The sequence below is a fragment of the Danio rerio genome, chromosome 15 (assembly GCF_049306965.1).
Source record: "Danio rerio strain Tuebingen ecotype United States chromosome 15, GRCz12tu, whole genome shotgun sequence".
NCBI classification, from domain to species: Eukaryota; Metazoa; Chordata; class Actinopteri; order Cypriniformes; family Danionidae; genus Danio; species Danio rerio.
The window spans coordinates 29,214,591-29,236,180 of NC_133190.1; the positions used below are offsets into that span (position 1 = coordinate 29,214,591).

General features: G+C 36.7%; 1 protein-coding gene across 2 annotated transcripts in view; it reads right to left on the reverse strand.

The window, feature by feature from the left end:
* Nucleotides 1-21,590, reverse strand: part of pitpnm3 (PITPNM family member 3) — a 168,663-nt gene that overhangs the window by 41,733 nt on the left and 105,340 nt on the right. For both annotated transcript variants that reach the window (XM_073923775.1, XM_005157661.6), the window contains exons 6-10: nucleotides 17,732-17,921; nucleotides 15,185-15,307; nucleotides 12,143-12,312; nucleotides 3,674-3,831; nucleotides 3,369-3,539 (exon numbers count right to left, since the gene is read on the reverse strand). In XM_073923775.1, coding sequence (XP_073779876.1) covers nucleotides 3,369-3,539; nucleotides 3,674-3,831; nucleotides 12,143-12,312; nucleotides 15,185-15,307; nucleotides 17,732-17,921 — 812 coding nt within the window. The remainder of the gene's footprint in view (nucleotides 1-3,368; nucleotides 3,540-3,673; nucleotides 3,832-12,142; nucleotides 12,313-15,184; nucleotides 15,308-17,731; nucleotides 17,922-21,590) is intronic.

Sequence of the window (21,590 nt, forward strand, 5' to 3'; positions counted from 1 at the left end):
TCAAAAGAAAAAAAAAAGTGTACACAATATACTTTCTTAGAGTTACATCTTTCACTTTAATCCCATTATAAATTTATTAAACTATTTGAATTACCATATTTTATTCATAACCTACAGAAGATAAATCGTTGCGTTAAAGAAACAACAACATACAAATAAAAATCAGCCATCAGCCTTTAATTTTTATATTAAAATGTAATTAAATTAATAAATGACAATAAAAAAAACATTATATGCTTAATAGACTGTTGCATTTTTGTGTTGTCAATATGCTCATGTTTATATATGCCTATAGTTGTGTCTGCAGCAATTATATATTTACAGTATAGCCACCTTGAAAAATGGGGGTCGCGAGTCACTGACATTGTTATTTTGGGGGACCCCATGATTTTATATAAAATTAACTTTAATGTGTGATATGACTAAAAAGTGGTCATAAACGAAACAAAATGGTCATAAACTGCTAGCTATACACCCTATGAACTGCAGATCCAGTTGCTAAATATCAGTGTTTCAAAAAATCATCAATATTTTCCTTCTATATTTCCATATAATTTCCATCTATACTAAGTTATTATATATTATTTGTAACACTTCATGAGCATGGTTAAAGGTTAGCGTCATGGCAGCAAGAACCAAACCTCAACTTTCAGGACAAAAAAAAGAAAGGAAAAATGCACTGCAATACAATAAGAGAGGTCAAGTGAGCAAGAGGTCTTTCTCAAAATACAGGCTGAGCGACTCTGAGAAGATTGAAGACTAAAGCTCAGCAGGATCCACATTGGCTACTGCGCTGTGGAATAACACAAGAGACCTTTGAGATGAGGTTGAGGTAGTATATGAGCTCTAGACACGAGAGGCTGAAGGCAATGCGGAGATGAGAGGAATACAGAGTTCAGAAGAAAGAATCAGACCGTTCTTCAGTGAAACAAGAACATGAACGCCATGATGTCGCTCCACATATAGCTTTTGGGATCTCAATCTTCAGTTTCCAGTTACTTGAAATGAATTCAATTTTACTCTGTCGCCAAAATGAAATGAATCAATGCACAGGAACAGCATAAACAAGAAAACAGATGGATATCGGATACGTTTCTCACATTAAAGGCCCGCTGAGTAAATCTGTAATGATTCATAATGAAAGAAGCTGACACATGGGAGGCCGTTGCAGAGATACTCCATTAGGATGGCAATTATTAACTACAGCATTAAAACCGAGCATGTGTGTTTGCGTGTGTGTGTGTGAGCATGCATTAAATTAGACACATCCACGCCTCAGTATCTAACAAACATTGTGACATTCTTCACCTATGATCAGTAGAGCGAGACTTGATATAATTAAAAGTCAGTGTCACATTTCCTGTGAGACACAAACTCTTTCCTCTCAAAGGCTGTTGATGAGGGTTATAATCCCCTCGTTTTCAGGAAGATTTCACAAGTACTGTTGTATATTTGTTTTCTTGTCAAATGACAGCTTATTTACAAATATCTAGCACACGTTTTATGATGCATGAGGTAATTATTTTTGGTTAATTTATTAATTATTTAATAATTATTTCGGTTCACAAATACACTTCTAAATCAATTTTAAAACAATCAATAAAAAGATGTAAAAATTCAGCTGTTTTGACTAAGTGGCAACATCTCGGTCTCCCTCATAAAGCTAGTACAGAAGTAACTGAAACTACAATTCATCGAAATTCTGGTTCTCCTGGCTCTATAATAGAGCACATTTCTATTGACCTCAATGTAAAAATGGCCAACTCTATAGCATTAAAAAAGGTGCTTACAGCCTGGTTTTTGGTGTATATCTAATTTTACCCTTCATGACAACTTTAAGGGGGTAATTTTTTTATAACTCATTCGATTCATTTTTATAAAGTTATATTAAGTCTGCATATTTAAGGGGGTGGTCCCTTGAGTGACAGCTAGGTCTCGCTGGTTGCAGTCACGTCACCTCAGCTAATTTGGGCCGATTAGTCGCTGAACTCTGCATATACGTTGTTTTTTTGTTTTGTTTTATGTGGCTTTACACAGTCAATTGCCTTTTAAAATTATTTCCTACAATTATTAGATTATATGGCATGCTTTGTGCAGTTAATTTTGCTCATAAACCATTCAAGTGACCTCCATTTCCCAGGTAAGTGACATTATATACCTATATGCCATCTCTATAAAAGTATTTGATTTATTTAGGATCATTTATCATTTATAAATTTTCTTTAGACCTGTAATGCACTCCAGAATCTGACAGATTGATTAGCTGTAGGCTCTAGAACAGTCATCTAAAACGTTGTCATACAGTTTTATGCCTGCATTTGATAAATGCCTTGCACAGAGACTATATTTGAAGTATTTGGAAGTAATTCATTTTCCTCCGGTAGAAAACGTAAAAAAAAAAAAAACCAATGCTTAGAGGCTCAGTGTGTTACAACAGTGTTTTTAAAAGACTAAACACTTTATTGATATAGTACACAACCAAGCATATGTGGTCAGAACACAAACGATTCGCAAGTAATAACGTATTAAGCGTCTCTCCCAAAGAAAAGCCTGTCTAAGCAAAATGCTAGCAGGCATCTGTAGTTCCACTGACGCTCCGCCACTCTGCCCTTTTTTTTGCCCCTGGTCAGCAGGATAACACAAGAAAAAAAATGGCGACGGTTGGCCATGCTTGTAGTTTCATTTGCACTTCACAGAAACCTATGGGTGATGTCACGGATACTACGTCCACATCTTTTCCAGTCTATGGTTTTGACCTTATTTTGTATTGTGGAAAAAGCTCTTTTCTGAAATTGCTTACGAACTTCCAGTTCATTTGCAGTAAATCATTCAGAGCCCAGATGATTTTGCTGTATTTATGAAAGCTTTATAAAGGGTATGTCACCAGCACGATAATATTTGTCCTAGATCTAAGCCTTGTCTAGTATATAGGACAAGCCTAAAATGGATGACATATAAGTTAAATATGTCTGAAAAGCAGGATAAAATATGCTTTAAATAAATCAAGACCTCATTACAGAGTGAGACACCAGTGTGCAGAACAGAATAAAGCTCCAGAAAACCTGACACAGAGTAAAAGAATGTAATAGGACACAGAATTGTACATGTTTGTTTGTCTGAAAAATAAACGAATAGAAAAATATGACCAAACATTCCCTCTGAGAAAGAAAATCTTGTTAACAACCGAACCAGAATCATGCCTCAAAATAACACAGTGACAATTCGGCAACCCAAGATAAGCTCATTACTGTGACAAAGCAATTATGAAACATAATAAAAGCAGCAAATGGGTGAATATTGCGTTTTATTTGTGCATGTGGTTTAGCAGCAAATGGTTTAATTGATTCTAAACGGGTTATGTCACGCACCGATAAGGTTGGAGCGTCCATCTCCCAAAGGGTAGCGCTGGTATCGGGGAACCGGGAACGGAGGCAGTTTGTGGAATTGGGAGTGAAGCAAAGGCTCCAGTCTGGACGCCGATGGGTCCGAGGGGTAAAACAGGTTGAAGATCTGTGAACATGCTGGCCGGAGCTGAGACACTGCAGGACAAACAGAAAATGATCTAATTATTTGTAAATATGACTACGGCACAGGACAGTCTAATGGGAATGCTTGCAAGTGTATCAAGAGGACAGTGTGTCCTCATTACTAATTGGAGAATTTCCATACAAACCCTGGACAGCAGGAAGTACAGTGCGTCTCATGGCCAGCACCAATCCAAGAGGACAACCCAGCAGAAAACAATCCGACACTTCAAAGTCAAAGCGTCCTGGATTTAGCACTAAACTGGTGCTGCTGTTTGGTCTCAAGTCTGCTCCGTCCTGTATCAGACTGGATACAAACACACAAAGGATGACATTTACTAACAGCTCAAGCATGTAAGAATTTGTCGTAACAATTTAGTTTACAGTAAGTATCAATTTTCACTATTAAGGAGCTGGTATCCTTAAATCAAACACAATTTACATTGTTCTTGTATTCTTATCAAGTAAAACACCATCTTATTTAAAAAGGCTGTCATTAAATGTAATGAAATCCATGACCAGAGCTTGAGCATCAACTGGTGTGTGTCTCTAACAGTGACTGCCTGCCTGATTTTTGCCAAAATAAGGAGGTGGTACAAAATTTGATGGAGTTGAACACCTTGTAATTCTCTATGCAGTAAAAAGCCTAATTAAATACTGGCCTATTACTTGCCTTTTATTAAGATATTGGCTAGCTAGTACTTATAAATTATGATATTATGCTACATTATTAATCCTACTTAATACCTAAACTTAACTACTACCTTACAAACTATTAATAAGCAGTTAAATAGAATTTTAATGAGCTAAATGTCAGGTTAATAGCAGGAATTATAAGTACTTAAAAATAAAGTGAGACCAAATATGAGTTAGTGTTCACTAACTGACTAATACACGCAAGTATGCGTTTACATGCCTAAAAAGTTTAAACACTGATCCACTATTGAAACATTGAGAGTGGTACCTTCCAGCTTGACCAATAGCAAGTATTTGGGGTGTGGCTAATATAGCAGACAGGCTGAGCCAGCAGGTGTTTAGCCAGTATAAGATCACCATGGCATCACATAGAAATTACATTAAAATTTGCAATGCTAATTTGAAAACTTCAGACAAAAAAAAGCCTTGAGACAATAAAACAACAATAAGTAGTTCTTTTATGAGATTGAGCAAGTTACTATAACCAAAAAAAAAAATAAATAAAAACATACAAAATTTCATTAATTAAAAAATAAATTACTAAATTACAAGATTGTTGAATTTGGTGGAATTTTTGGTTTAAAATCAAGATAGCATCTAATTGTGACCAAAAATTGCACAAAATTTCTTGGTCGTGTTGAACTTTTGACAGATTAAAGTTTAAAATGCTAATAAATTTTGAGATTAATATGAAATAATAAAGTAGTTTTATTGTAATAAGTGACATTTCTTTGCTTCGTCCTTCTTGATGTTTCAATATTTCATAATAATCTTTACACCACATTAAAAACACTTTTTGTCAAGTTTAAAAGGTGTGTTTGTGCATGAAAGAGTGAAAGAGCACTCGCTTTACAGCTCTGTCGATGCCGCGAGCGGCTGGGTTTCTTTCTTTATTTATTTTAAAGATAATACAAAATATGAATACAACAGAAAGACATAAAACTTTACAAATCACATATCCACTTTTGTAGGCTCAACACAATAGCGTGGAGACCTCTCAATGTCCAATGCCAATAGTTGGTCGGCGAGTAAACGAATATAACTAACTAAACTACAAAGGTCTATGCATATAGACATATACAATGCTGTATGTGTAATTTGGTTGTTTTGGTTGTCTCCATTTTAATCGTTTGTTATAATGTGATCTGCCTGATCTGCTTGGATCTGAACTGGTTGGGTTGACGTTTGATTCGGGGGGCACTCTGGGGCAGGGTTTGCATGCTGTGCTGTGAGCTATTGGCCTGACAATGGAAACACAACATAATTTCAGCCTCACTGCTCAACCTCCTGGGCTATTGGCCCGGCCCAATAACAGCCATGGTTCGCCCTGGCCCAACAGTGAAAATGCAGCTACTGAAACTCTGCGAGTGGTCCACTCAAATCTATCAATCGACCAATAGCAAGAGTTGAAACACTTGAAACACAATACTTGAAACAATACTGCCTACAACAACTTTGTGGACACCTATTCATTGCACATATAATTTTTTTTTTTTTTGGAGTATGCTGTTTTATTTGCACTGTCTGTATTTTGTACTGTCTGGGGCCAGCACCTAAGCTTTTCATTCATCATAGCACACGTGCTGCTGATGATATGACAATAAAAGTGATTTGATTTGATTTGATTTGATTTGATTTGATTTGATTTGACTTGATTTGATTTGATTTGAGATAGGGGCATTTGGGGTGTGGCTACTATAGCAGACAGGCTAAGCCAGCGGGTGTTTAGCCAGTAAAAGATCACCATGACATTACATAGTAATGAATGATACTGTAGAAATGGAATTAATATTTGCTATGCTAATTTGAAGACTTTAGAAAAAAAAAACTTGAGAAAATAAAACAATGAGTATTAGCAGTTCTTTTACAAGATTGAGCAATCTAATGGAATTCTTTGGTTACAATCAATTCTTTTGATTTTAATCAAGCCTAATACTGATTGTGACCAAAAAATATTCCACCAAATTCACAATCTTGTTGAGATTTTTTTCTAGACAGATAAACTTAAATCAAACCCACATACTGGCTCTTCACTGTAAATCTCTATATTAGACAGTAAAATACAACTGAAAACAAAACGGCAGTGCACATTAAATACAATAATAGAAATAATAAATATTTAATTGCTGAAGAAGCCAATATAATTGTTACAGCTACCTTTGTTAAAATACCATAGGATACTATGAAATAGGTTATATTGTATGGATGCACCTACTTTCTGTTACAACTTTTTTTGTTAACATAGTTTCATTTTCAGTTAGGATGATAAAAAAACATGCTTGCACTGATATAAAATCAACATGAATCCCAATGGATCACATCACAAAATCATCATCTTCAGACTGTCAACTACTCTTTATTGTTTCCACCCTGCTGTTGAAATCTCCACCCCGTTTTGGCACATTGTTTGTCTTTATTACCATCATGCTACCAGTGATGATAGAAAAGCTCTTAAAGACTTTGACTGGCTATCTCACCTCTCTCTGAGTGTGAAAAGGATGGGGTGTTGAGGGCCCCGGGGACGGATGATTGGGAGTGAAATGTAGTAGAGCTGAGGGGTATGGATGAGCTAAGTGATAAGTCTCCCTCAGGTCTACCACTATCAGTCCTGAGTGAGAATCAGTGCTTTTGTACAGCACTCCCCTCAGCTGCCTTTTTCTGACTTTACAAAGGGGAAGATATAAAAACCTTGGCAAAATAGCTTGCTATGTAGGGACTGGTAATAGGGAGGTCACAAGGTCAATTGACAACATCAGTCGACTAAGACTTACAGTGCCATTAAGCAAAGATTTTTATTGTAAAAAGCTACTTGTTAAAAAAAAATATGAACACCCCCAACCCCAAATCAGAAAAAGTTATTTCTACTTTTACTTTGACTAGTATTTTCATTGCAGCCATTACAACATCACATTATTTATTGTGATCCTCATGATTGTTTTGTTGTTGAAGGTGAAATATTTAAATATATTTCTTTGAGGAACATTGTTTTTAAACATTTAAATAATTTTCTCAGGCACTTGTTGGCAAACTGGCAATCCTCAGCCCATCTTTGCTCCTAAAGGACTAGACCTTTCTCTAATGCTGCTTTTGTACCGATTCATAATTACAATTACCTGTTGACATCACCTGTTTCAAATCACATTATTATTTATCCAATTTACCTGATTTCTATCCCTAAATTGCTCCTGTCCTAACTTTTTTTGGAATGTGTTGTTGGTCTGAATCACAGGAAAGGGTGTGTTTTTACAAATGAAAAGAAATTGACCAGACAAAACATGAAATATTTTGTGCTCATATTGTCTGCAATGAAATTGGGATGCTGAACAACGGAAATGAAGATCCACATGCAGTTTAATAACCAAGTCAGTAAACAGTGTCAGTGTCCGGATTATTGTCAGCTGTGGCAGGAGTTGATGAGTGCAAAGAGTTCTGGGAGTTGTAGTTCAACAGGATAAGGAAGTGATCTTCAGCGGAGAAAACACAGTAAAGTCTAGATCGGATACAGGGCCGGCCAGAAATGCGATATGAACATCAATATATTGTAGCAGCATTTTTTTATGACACTGTATATACCTAATAACAGACCGCAACGATATCTAATCTAGCAACAACCAGAAAACACAACTGACAATCAACAGAATCAACAGAACACAAGTCAAAGTAAATTTGAAAATCACTACTTTCTTTTGTCATTCCCGTTTTTCAACAGAAATATGCACATCAATATATTGTAGCAGCATTTTTTTTTTATGACACTGTATATACCTAATATTTTTACAGTACTGTGAGGGTTTGGCTTAGGGTTGGGGAGGGGGTAGGCTAAAAAACATACAATTTATTGGGTAATTTAATAGATAGCATAAATAATATTACGTACAATTATTGTTTTTACATTACTGTGATGGTTGGGTTTAGGGTTGGGGTGAGGGTGAGGGTAGATGATAATAAAATACCATAAATGGAAAAGTTAAATTAACTTACTGTTAACCTCTGGCCGCAACAATATCTGATCTAGCAACAACCGGAAAACACCACTGGCAATCAACAGAATCAACAGAACACAAGTCAAAGTAAATTTAGAAATTACTACTTTCTTTTGTCATTCGCGTTTTTCATACTGTCTCACCTTTTTTTGATTTGGGGTTATATAAAAACATGGCACATTTTGATTATTTTATACAACATTTTTTTTTTTAGCAGGAATATATGATATAAGTAGTTTACAGGCAAAAATCAAGTCTAGCTTTTGGCATGCATACTTTAAAATAATGTGTTCAAATTAAATTCAACTACTAGCTTCGCCTCAACTTGAACTTAAATAAACAGCTTTATTTGATATGCAATTTAATTTTTAAGCCCACTAACATAACTAATTGCTAGCTCTAAATTAAGTTTATTTAAAAACAAATTTCGAGAGGAGCACGTGCTGATGATTGTTCTCAGCTGTTCCAGCATCAGCTCATGACCAATTATGCAATCAGATGATTCCTAACTCACTATAAATAACCAGAGTTTTCCTATCTCAATATCTTCGTCTTGAAGAACCTCCTCCACCCAACCCTACTTTCCCTCCTTTTCAAACGGCCGACACAGTGGTCTGTGATTAGCACTGTTGCCTCACAGCAAGAACGCCTCTGGTTTAAGTTCCTTCTAAACCAAACGACATTTCTGTGCGGAATTTGCTTGTTCTCCCGTGCTCGCACAGGTTTTCCCCGGGTTCTCTGCTTTCCTCCCACAGTCCAAATAACAAGCACCCTAAGCAAATTGAAAATTCTCCCCTCTCGCCCTGCAAACGGGAGGGAGCCCAGGGCTCGAGGATCTCATAAGCTCAGGGCTTTCTCCTGGGACAGCATGCCAAACAAGCTTTAATTATCAATCATCAGCTAAGTGTGAACTCTTGAATTAGGGGTAAAACAAGGAAAGTCACTGCTGTATGTGAGAATTTAAGGAACTCATTTGATGAAAGAGCTGTGCAACAACAACAGTGCTACAAAATCCCTCTTGCTACATCAATCCCCTAACAATCCCCTAAATAGGATAATTTAGAAGAGTAATAGCTGGATATTTGGTCATTTAGCACTGTGGAATTGAGCAACTTCTACATTAAAAAAGGCATCGTTCAGTCAGTGCCTCGTTCTTTTATATAGTACTTGCACACGGACTGCAGCTGTGACTATTAATAGCACTGCAGACATGCAGTCAGACGCAACAAGCCATCAAGCGGCCAATATTGATAAAATGAAATGAGAAAAAGAGTGAGAAATTCATGGATGACTTGGCCAGGGGGACACATTCTGGGTAGTCTTGTTCTGATTTCCACTCATAAAAAGAGAAGTATATTTAGAAATATCCCCTAAAATGGGAAATCAGAGCCTGGATATATGCATGGCAAATGGCAAAATGTTTCAAGGTAATTTTGAGCTTCACATTCTGGAGGCACCTGAAATTATTATTACATCTTAAGAAAAGGGCGTCACGGTGGCACAGTGGGTGGCACGATCGCCTCACAGCAAGAAGGTTGCTGGTTTGAGCCTCGGCTAGGTCAGTTGGCATTTCTGTGTGGAGTTTGCATGTTCTCCCCGTGTCGTTTCAGTTTCCTCCCAGTGGCGTAGCGCAAAATGCGGAGGCCCCCCTGCAGGGATCACCGACGGGGCCCCTAAGTTGAAGCTTGGGGGTGTATATACACATATACACATAGATATACACCTATATCTATGATCGGGAGTTTTCCTGGATGTTAGTATGCATTTTTTTTAATTATGAAAATGTTTATTTGACCACTTTTCTACATTGATGGATCACTTATCGCACGGGCATTCCTGACAAAAAGCTTGTGTTTGTGTGTATGGAAATGTACTATTCACTCTCCCTGTTAAATTTGATCTAATCATGTGCTGAAATACAGCTCCTCTCCTGCTTTCACTTCTCATACTGACGGAGGGAGCGATTCGTTTGTGAATAAATCTCCGTTATGAACGACTCGTTCGCTAGCCAACAATAATACAAGTTTCTGGCAGTGCAGCATCTCTTTGTCATATTTCTTTTGCATTTTTTGCTGATTTATTCAACAAACCTAGCATAAACCGAGTGTTTAGTGTGAGTTGGTGTTACTTTGCCTTATGGTAATTGCAGTAAGTGACTATAGCTATTATCAATAACGTGACCTGTTTAACACAAATTTCAAAACATACAAAAATGTAAAAAAACTTAGGGAAGGGAATCCTTCACAAACTGAGGAGCGATCACAAACCGAAAGTGGCGAGAGCGTCAAAGTAGCCAACAGTCACTCATTTTTTAACGAGAACCGGCGGCGAGAAACAGCGGCGCGTCTTCATTGGCTATGACGCGGTTCGGCGGCAAGCAATCAGAATGAAGTAGTCCACCGCTTGAGCGGAATTCAGAGAACACAGACCTGTAAACTTTGGTTCCGGCCACAGTTGTTCCCAAGAGTTTGATTATTGCGGTTCCTGGATTTTCAATTATTAAAAATCGCGACGACGTGGGTCCCCCTAATCGCGCGGGGCCCCCCCGCGGTGTGTGCTCTGCGGGCCCGTCCGCTACGCCACTGTTTCCTCCGGGTGCTCCAGTTTCCCCCACAAGTCCAAACACATGTGCTATAGGTGAATTGGGTAAGCTAAATTGGCCGTAGTGTATAGGTGTGAATGAGTGTGTATGAATGTTTCCCGGTAATGGGTGGCAGCTGGAAGGGCTTCCGCTGTCTAAAACATATGCTGGATAAGTTAGAGGTTCATTTCACTGTGGTGGCCCCAGAGTAATAAAGGAACTAAGTCGAAAAGAAAATGAATAAATGAATCTTAAGAAAATGTGCATAATATATGCCCTTTAAGCCTGATCTTTATGGACTGAACAGAGAAGTGTATCAGCAGATTTCTACATTAAAAAGGCGGAGCCATAGAGCCCCTCCTATTTAATATATATTTGCCACAGACCAACCTCAACTGAGGTACAGCGGGGAAAATAAGTACGATTCACCATATTTTTTCAGAAATTAATGAATTAATTAACACATGAAGAAAGGGATTTGTAAATAGGCAGTAAAAGCCCAGACAGCAGCTGAAATCTCTTAAACGTTTTTCAGCAACCCTCTGCCCTTTGTCATTGTAAATTAACACTAGCTGCTTCAGTCCAACATCTACATTATCAGGATGATGAAGATAAAACCTGGGTGGACATTTCAGCAAGACAATGATCCAAAACACAGGAAGGAAACTCTCAAATGCTTTCAGAGAAAGAAAATCAAGCTGTAGAATGGCCAAGCCAATCACCTAACCTGAATCCAATATAGAATACATATTAAAGATTAGATTTGAAAGAGGAAACCCACAGAACTATCAAGATGTTTACACTGTTGAACACACCTGAGCAATTCATTTGACTTCATTCTCCATATGAGAGGCGTCTTTTAACTGCCATCACCGCAAAAGCCTTTTATATAAGATATTAAATACATTTCAGTTGTTCAGTACTTTAACACTTTGTGTCATTTCATTATATTATTCAGATTTTTTTTTTTTTTGCTTTGTTTTATTTTATGTTTGATTTTTTTGGGTTTTTACCAAAATCTGGTTCAATTTTAGGTCAACAGTTTCTTTAAAAATAGTAATTCCAGGAAAAAAACACTACGTGTTTTATAATTTTTATCCTTATATTAAGGTCGTAATGATGCTGATTAAAAAAAAATTCGTTTACAAAAAACAAACAAACATCCCATCTACCATTGGGCTAATGCTAACATGTCAGGCAACTCAAAATAAGAGCATTGCTTAAAATTAGTGTTTAAACTCTTTAAGGATTGCCTCTGCATAGAAAAAAAAAAAAACATTGTAATACAACAACTTACTCCGTCATCTTAAAATAGCATGGCTACAAGTTTGTTCTCTGTTCTTTCAAGTACACCATACCTGCTGAGGAACGGATGGTGTTGACCTCCAGAGTCTCCATCATACGAATCGCTCTGTTTGCGGCTGAGTGGAGTTTTCCTGTTGCGGGTCTCGCTGGGCGCAGATAAGTCGATGTTGCTCCTGCTAAGGCGTTTGCTGGAGCTCAGGCTCGGACTGACGTCAGGGTTATCCTGAGAATGTGAATAGAGTGAGAAGTGGACGGTTGAACAGAGTGATCATTCACATTAATGTGCAAATATTATAAGCGAGCACTGAAGTACAGTGTCAAATAAAGTCTGGAAGTGTGACAGCTGTTCAGCTCCCTGAAGATCATAGCAGTGTGAAAGGAAAACCCACTGGAATTTGCTCTTTCATAGCTCAGAAGACTAAACTGTGTGATGTTTCTTTGATTCAGAAAGTTCAGAGATGAAAATAGACTGAATCAACAGTTGACATTTGGCATTCGAATATAAAGCTGGAAAATTAACGTGGATAGAACAGTTCAGATGATTTTGCCATAAATTCTGATGAGACATTTTTTGTGGAGATATTAAATTTTCAGATTTTGGTATCTTGGCATATATGAGCATTGTTTGCGGCATTGTTTAGATTTCAACTTGAAAGATTTGTTAGTACAAGGAGAAAATAATGAAAAGCATAAGACTTAAAGTGATAGTTCATCCAAAAATGAACTTTTCTTCACAATTTCGGAAAAAGCAGACACTGACAACTATAGCAGGATCACAAAAATACTCTGGAAATCAATGACTGCTACTTTCCAACATTCGCCAGATTCCTTTATTGTCGTAATTAAAAGGAAAAGAAGATGTAAGATTTGCAAATGATGACAGAAATTTTATTTTTGGGTAAACTACACCTTTAAGAAAAAGTGTCAAATTGTTTGCTAATGAAATCTCACTGCCATCTAACAGATAAAAAAAAAGATGTTAAAGATATCAAGGGATTAAATCACGAGGAAACAAATATTTGCACCTCTTATGTTACTTATTAATTTATACAGATTTTATTTAACATAATTTATTGATATTGTTTAATACTATATTAGTTAATTATTTGTGTATGTATATATGTTTGTTTGTTTTGGTAACAAAAAAGTATAATTAGTTAATAATAATATACATCAGGCAGGCATTTATAAGTCTTAATGTTAAGTTAATGAAAAAAAATAAAACTGGTTATTGCTCATCTTAATATAAGCTCAGTTCTATTAAACAGTTCAATAACTGAAATAAACGTTAAGAACAATCAATTGCTTTTAAACAAATTATCACTAGTTCATGTCAACTAATGCATTAAATGTTAGTTAACAAATGGAAAGCATCATCATCATCAAATATATATATATATATATATATTTTTTTTTTTTTAATAAAACAGGTTAAATATTTGTGCATGCAATTACCTTTTTAGATATTTTTCAATTTTTTCATTGCCATGATAAAACCCATCAATATCAAGATGATTTAAAAATATTCCTTTAAATATCTCAGAATGAATATCTATTTTAATATTTTACATTAAAAACTTGTCAATCATTTTAGCATCATGACTTATTTTACAGTTTTTCTCAGTCACTTTGGTACATTTGGTACATGCATTTCTCAAATCAACACAAACAAAATAGCAAAACACCATGGATGACCTGCAAAACCTACTTTCTTGCCAAAAATCCTTAGCATCTGTCAAAACTAAATTTCTTTATCAATGAATGTGTCAGTGCTGTCAGAATGACAATTCTTTGTGTCCTTGTGTATGGTTAATGCTTTCAATACAACAGTGTACACTTGGGTGGTGTTCTGATGTAAACTATGGCAATGTTCATGTTGCATGTTCTCCCTGCATTCGCGTGGGTTTTCTATGGGTGCCCACAAGACGTGCGGTACAGGTAAATTGGGTAGGCTAAATTGTCTGTAGTATATGAGTGTGTGTGATTGTTTCCCAGAGAGGGGGCATCAGCTCCGTTAAAACGTGATGGATAAAGTTGGCGGATCATTTCGCTTTGGCGACCCCGGATTAATAAAGTGACTAAGCCGGAAAAAAATGAATGAATGAATGAATCTATAATGCATTGTCTGCATTTTTAAAACATATTATATACAGTACATCAGCACATATATAGCCTACAAAAGATTTAACTTATTCATAAAGCATTTAAAGCATACTTAAAAATAATACTAATACAACCAGTGAAAATGAATGGATGAAAATACATGTATATACATGTTCAAATTCACAGAAGCAGTACTAAAAATATATATTTAAGGGTATTTTTAATGTATAACTTCTACAAACTTATAGAGCATATGATTTGGATATAACACCTCTCCAATCCAGTTCTATGAATCTGAGTCTTCTATAATACACACACTGATTAATGATTCCTACTTTTCTTCCTCCTGATGAGGAGTAGGCAAAATCGGATATGTAATGGGTAAAAAGAGAAAAACGTGTTTATCAGATGCTGGAATTCCAACCGGGTTCATGATCGATCATGTCAAAGCATGCGCTGTATGAGCTACGCCACTCACACTGTTGTTAATTGCGTTCTTTAATGTTGTGGTCTGTGTCAATCAAACAGTGATGGGTGGGAACCACTCAACTAGCTTATTCCAGCGAGGTGTGCTTTTGCACTAAATAGACACTCTAAAATCTGCATTTTTTCCCCCTCGCAGGGACCCCAAGTGTGCACGGGTCCCTGGGCCTGTGCCCATAATGCCTATTGGTTAATCCGGCCTTGTTCAAAGGAATGAGAAACTGCTTTTCTGATGTGCACAAGTGAAACAATGATGTGAAGACTGAACAGGTAGCTTTAAGAATTTCAATTCTGATCTGAGAAATTTACCTAAGTGACTGAGAAAAACTAATATAAAAAAGCTGTTTAGAAATCAAATACTTTGCATTATTTTCAGCAGTGCATTCTTAAATGTTAACTATTTAACAAGAATCGCTACTTCGACAAAAAAAAAATTAAGAATGCAAGAAGTTTCAGACATAATATCAAAATTGTGTTGTAAATGAGTGAATAAGTGTTTCAGTATATACCTTTAAGCTCTCTGTGCTGTTGTGTCGACTGCTATGGATGGGGCTGCTGTGTCGTGGGCTGTTGCTGAAACAGAGAGCGTCGAAACACAGCACACCTCCCACGCAGTCACCCAACAAACACACCTGTACACAAACAAAATATCAACCAGAATCAGTGCAGCCTTTTTGCATGCAATCAACACTGTCAGGCAAATCTCAAGATTGCATAATGGCACTTCAATTTACAGTGTGCCTAAAGTAAATAACACGTTTAATTAATCATACAGAAACATCACAGCTGCAACTCTTTCCTGTCTGATGCTGATGAGCACCTCTACAGTGAGCTCAAATAATGTATGGATGCTCAACAAACAAACAAATCCACAGGTCTAATTATCTAAGTCAACAAGCAAGTCTGTGGCACACTGCAAATGAGCTACAAGGCTATGTTCTGTCCAAATCCACCCCTATTTTTCTCCAATACCAGGTCTAATATGCTATTCAGGAGCTATCTGAACGGTCCGACTCACTAGAGAGTGAACACTTGACACAGAGCTCATAAACTGTGGTCACCACTTCAGGAAATCATTGTGCCTTCTAAATTGACAGGAGTGTGTTATTGGATTAATCATGTGAGATTATGGAGTAAGACGAGTGGAAAGACCCCCCTCCTTTTGGTCTGTTTTGAATGACTCATCACTGATGAGTCACTATCCCTGCCAGAGACCCGCACACCCTTCCAACTCCTTCTCTGCACAGCATTTGCCTTCCTGATACTGATCTGGGCCTGTGTGGCCAATTCTTTTTTTATTACAGAAAAATAAAAGGAAGCCGTTTCAGGCTTGGGACTCAAAATGGGGTCATTTTTATTGTTGTTTGGCTGCAAAAATGCGCAGCAGTTCCTGCTCAGATTTTCTGTGCTGTTGTTTCCATAAATATTTTTTCTTTATTAAAAAAAAAAAAAAACCTAAATAAAAGATAAGAAAGTCAACTTAATAATGTTATGTTAACACAAACCAAGCAGTAAAACAGCTATGAGGTGAATCCCAGCATTACCAACTAGATAGATAGACAGATGGATGGATGGATATAGATGGATAGATGGATGGATAGAACAATAGACAGAAAGATAGATAGAACAATAGATAGACCGACCGACCGACAGACAGACCGACAGACAGACAGACAGACAGACAGACAGACAGACAGACAGACAGACAGACAGACAGACAGACAGACAGACAGACAGACAGACAGATAGATAGATAGATAGATAGATAGATAGATAGATAGATAGATAGATAGATAGATAGATAGATAGATAGATAGATAGATAGATAGATAGATAGATAGATATGAATGAATGGACAGAACAACAGGTAGAATGGTATACAGATGACATAAAAGAATGATGGATGGATGGATGGATGGATGGATGGATGGATGGATGGATGGATGGACGGACGGACGGACGGACGGACGGATGGATGGATGGATGGATGGATGGACAGACGGATCAATGGATAGATAGATTTCCTGAAGGAGTTTTTTAATTAATATTTATGATACTTTAAAGAAAGATATTGAAAACTGGTAGACATTCACTTAGTGTGGTCTTTTTCTACAATTGGGCATCAATGGCCACCAGTTTCTAACATTTTTCTAAATATCTTCTTTTGTGTTAAAAGAAAAGAATTGAAACAGGGTTAGAGTCAGGGAAATGAATGGAAAAATGGAAAATTTTAGGGGGATCTATTCCTTTAGAACAGGGGTCACCAATCTTGATCCTGGAGGGCCGGTGTCCCTGCAGGGTTTATCTCCAACTTGCCTCAACACACCTGCCTGGATGTTTCAAGTTTACCTAGTAAGACCTTGATTAGCTTGTTCAGGTGTGTTTGATAAGGTTGGAGCTAAAATCTGCAGGACACCGGCCCTCCAAGAACAAGTTTGGTGACCACTGCTTTAGAAGCTTTAATTAAAAAGAAAACTACAATCAATTAAACATGGCTCATTAAAAGCAATGAATAATAAATAATGATACATAAGAATCAATGCACATATATTCAAACAAATAACGTTTTTGAGGGAAAAGTGAGACTGACTGGATTATGCTATTTCCAGCATTTTGTGTTTTGCTCTTTTGAATAATTGATATCATTTTCCTGGCTGATGATTAAGCATGAATTACCTGAATCTGTGCACCTCTTAACAGTCTTTAGAAGTAGCCTCTCTATTAATAAGGAGTGGAGTGAGAGAGAAAGAATATGTGCTTTCAATAAAAAAATAAAATAAAAAATTAATTAGGGGAAAAACATGATGATATGATATAAATGGGGGGGAAACATGATATGAAATTACTTTTATGTTATGTCATATATATGTTTGCTTGGTCAGTGTCTTTGTGAGCTCTTATTCTTTAGAAATTGTTCTAGGTGATAACATTCGAAATAACAATCATTTTAGAGAAATTTTTAGAAAAATTTGCATTGCTTGAAAGAGACATCTGAAAGATGCTGCTCAAGATTTCTAATGCGACTTTACACTAATATTACTGACTCCTGAACCCACCTGGCCAGTGAATCCCTGTCCCTCTGGAGACTGCAGAAATCTGTGGTACACCTGGTTGGCTCGGGCGATCACGGTTGCGACGGCATCTTGGTAGTGTGGAGCAGCTATGGCGAGCAGCGGTAAAGCGGCCAGAGGTAGATGGTCCACGCTGCTTGACACACAACTCTCATCGTAGCTGTATGGGTTCAGACTGTGGAAGAGAAGTGGTTTTTAGTATTTAAACCAGTCTCCTTGACAATGACCAGACTCCTTGACAATGCAAAATGACACTGAACTTTTTTTTGCTTCACTACCTATCCATGCTTTAAGAGATTAGGTTCATAAAACAATACATCAGCAAGCTTTTAATATTGGCATGTGCCCCAGTACTTACTTACTTATAAGTTGATGCCAATAATTTATGCCAAAGTGGTCTCTTATTGTCCATTTAAAGGAATAGTTTTAATTCCCAATTTTAATTCTGTCATCATTTGCTCACCCTTCACATGATTGACTTTTTTTATTTTGTTAAACACTAAAGAAGTTATTTTGTAGAAAGCTGGAAAACTTTAACCATTGATTTTAATAATATTTATTTTTCCTATGAAATAAAGAAACTCATAAAGGTTTGGAACCCAAGGTTGAGTAAATAGTAAGTACATTTTTATGTTTGGGGAAACACTTTACCAAAATAGCTGGTTTGTGACCAGTCAAAACTGACTATTGTCTGATCTATGCAGGTTATTAGAGGATAGAGGGTACTTATTACTTAACATCCAACAGCTGCTATATGTTCATGACCACTCTAAGCTGTAATATGACTAGGCGTTGGCTGGTTTGTTGCCAGTCCAAGTTGGTCTACCAGCTAAAGATTCCAAATCTGGCCTAATCACTTTATGACCAGAACTAATGACCATATACTGAATCAGCTAAAACACCTAGGCTGAGTCCAAAATCACCTACTACTCAGTAGATACTGCATTTGACTTTATATGTACTACTCGGCCGTTAAAAAAAGTATGTTCTATACAGTATGAATGTCAGAAGTATAAATGGAACTCGAACATACTACATCCACAATTTTGTCATCTTCATGTGACCTACCCGCGTCAGTTGCATTGCTTTACTCTCATTCATGAATTCTCTCGTGGTGCATCATGGGATAGCGTAGCGTCCATCTGAAGCACACTTTAGAATCTTACTGGAAGTAGTAGATCATCTGGGTATTTCTCACATACTGTTTTTTGAATTCTATAAATTTGGGCATAATGTTTGCATACTGTTTTTAGCATACTACATAGTATGGAAGTATGCCATTTTGGACGCAGCTCTAGAATACCTTATACTACTTAATAATCTTCTCAGTACATTTAATAAGCAGCTGATTACCAGTATTCATCAGCTACACCATCTCAGACAAGCAAAAATTGCTAGACTAACTTTTACTTTCTAATAAAAAGTGAAGGGCACTAAAGTTAAGAGGCCAGGGGGGCTACATTTAAACTGGACAAAATGAGAAGGTCCACAAATTACAATTTACATCATAAGACTTTATTTAAGATGATTTCAGCAGTTTTAATGACTTAAAATGACGTTTATTTATTAATTTTACTGTTTGTTTAGTTTTTATATGCTGCTAAGAGGACCATCTGCCATTTACACAATGGATGATGTAAAGATGAGATGATGTGTCTTTAAATTGGTACCTGAGTGTAGCCCAGGGGAACTTCTGTTCAGAGGTCAGGGAGGTCACATTTGAACCACATAGAATGTGAAATGTGAACAATTTTATTATTATTATTACTCAAGTTGACATGTTATTCATTCATTTTCTTTTTGGCTTAGTCCCTTTATTATTCTAGGGTCGCCACAGCAGAAAGAGCCGCCAACTTATTCAGCATATGATTTTAAGCAGTGGATGCTCTTCCAGCTGCAACCCATCACTGGGAAACACCCACACACTCTCATTCACACACATACACTACGAACAATTTAGCTTATGCGCATGTCTTTGGACTTGTGGGGGAAACCGAAGCACCCGGAGAAAACTCACACCAACACGGGAAGAACATACAAACTCCACACATTTCAACTGACCCAGCTGGGGCTTGAACCAGGGACCTTCTTGCTGTGAGGCGATTGTGCTACCCATTGCGCCACCGTGATGCCCATGTTGACATGTTATGTGTTCATTATATGGTGCATTTTACGATGGGGCTACACAAAAGTTGTTGTAATTAATATAATTATAAATGTTACTAATACTACTGGTATGTAGTCTGTCATTTTTACTGTCCTGTGCAGCTCAATGATTGAAACTGCATAGACAAACCATCTCATCAAAACCAAAAGAGAAAAAAAATACAATTATTACACAATATTAGTACGAGGTTCACTGTGGAGATCAGCCAGCTGTCATTAATGGAAGTCCAAACTCAATGAACTCTCTGACATGACAGGATTTGGTGAGTTCCCCTGAGCTAAAGACTATTTTAGACCAACTCATTCAACCTGATTATCATGTTCAAACATTTGATAAGTAGATAATTACCAGTTTTCACAAACCTGCTGATGACTAGTCTTGACTTGATAATGACCAGCTTGGAGCAGCTAAAACAGCTAGACTACCTCAATCTACCAAATAACCTTGGTAGATTTAATAAGCAGCTGATTAGTTTTCTTCAGCTAATGACAAGCTTTAATAAATGTAATACCAGCTTAAATCAGCTGTTGACAGTTTTGACAAGCTAATAATCAGTTAATTACCATCTTGGACTGACCTATATGACCCGCTTTATGACCAACAGTAAAAAGTGGAATTTTTCAGCAGCAATGATTAAAAGCATGACTCAGAACAGAGAGGCGATGATGATGATGATGCAACTTAAGAGCAGGAATTGCAAAGCTTGTCCAAGTACCTCTGAGCAAACCAAGGTGCTTTATCATTCTGCACTGCATGAGTCTGCATGAGTCCACAGTGTAAAAAAAGAAAAGTGAAAGATTGCCCTGCCCCAGCGTTGTCACCTTAAACAGCTGTGCTAACCCCAGAGCCATCGATCAAGCACAGCGATTAGCGTCCTGAAGGCTTGGACAGGGAGACAGCAGTGCTCGGGGCGAGAGTCCTCATGATGGAGAGGGGTACAGCCTCCTTACAGCCTAGGCCAGGATGGTGCAAGAGCTCTAAAATAACTCTAATTAAGGTTATTTTAGGGCCTATGAATACCTGGTGTTAAAGCAGCACTATTTATGGTTATCAATCGTATAATAATATCTTTAAAAATATATATGCAGTAGAAAAAGTCAATAGCTAAAGGTTTTCAGTTTTCTTCAAAAGTCTGCAACAATATGAAGGTGAATAAATATTGAGTGAACTTTCATTTTTGGGTGAATTAACCGCTTTAAGGTTGATCAGGTCCAATGTTGGAGTAGCTACTCTGGATAGCTACATTACAAGGTATTTTCAAAATGAAGCTAGTGTGATTAAACAAATTTTTTACACAAAGGTGTATATTACAAAAACGTGAATAAAAGTACACGCAACACAATTATTATTGTTTTATCCCATATAGATTTCAAATTGGTCTAATTGTTAAAAGTTTAAGTACAAAGCCGCCATAAATGTAGCACAGCAATAACAAAACTAGAACCTAAAGTTTGTTGATGAACTTTAATGTTGGCTTGAGAAAGAAATGGACATTTCTTAATCATTGTGTGTCAATGACCAAATTCGGTTGCACTCTTGACACTGTATGTATATATATATATATATATATATATATATATATATATATATATATATATATATATATATATATATATATACACTGTATACGTTATACTTTCTAGCTTCTTACCCTGCCCAGCTTCTTTATTGATTATT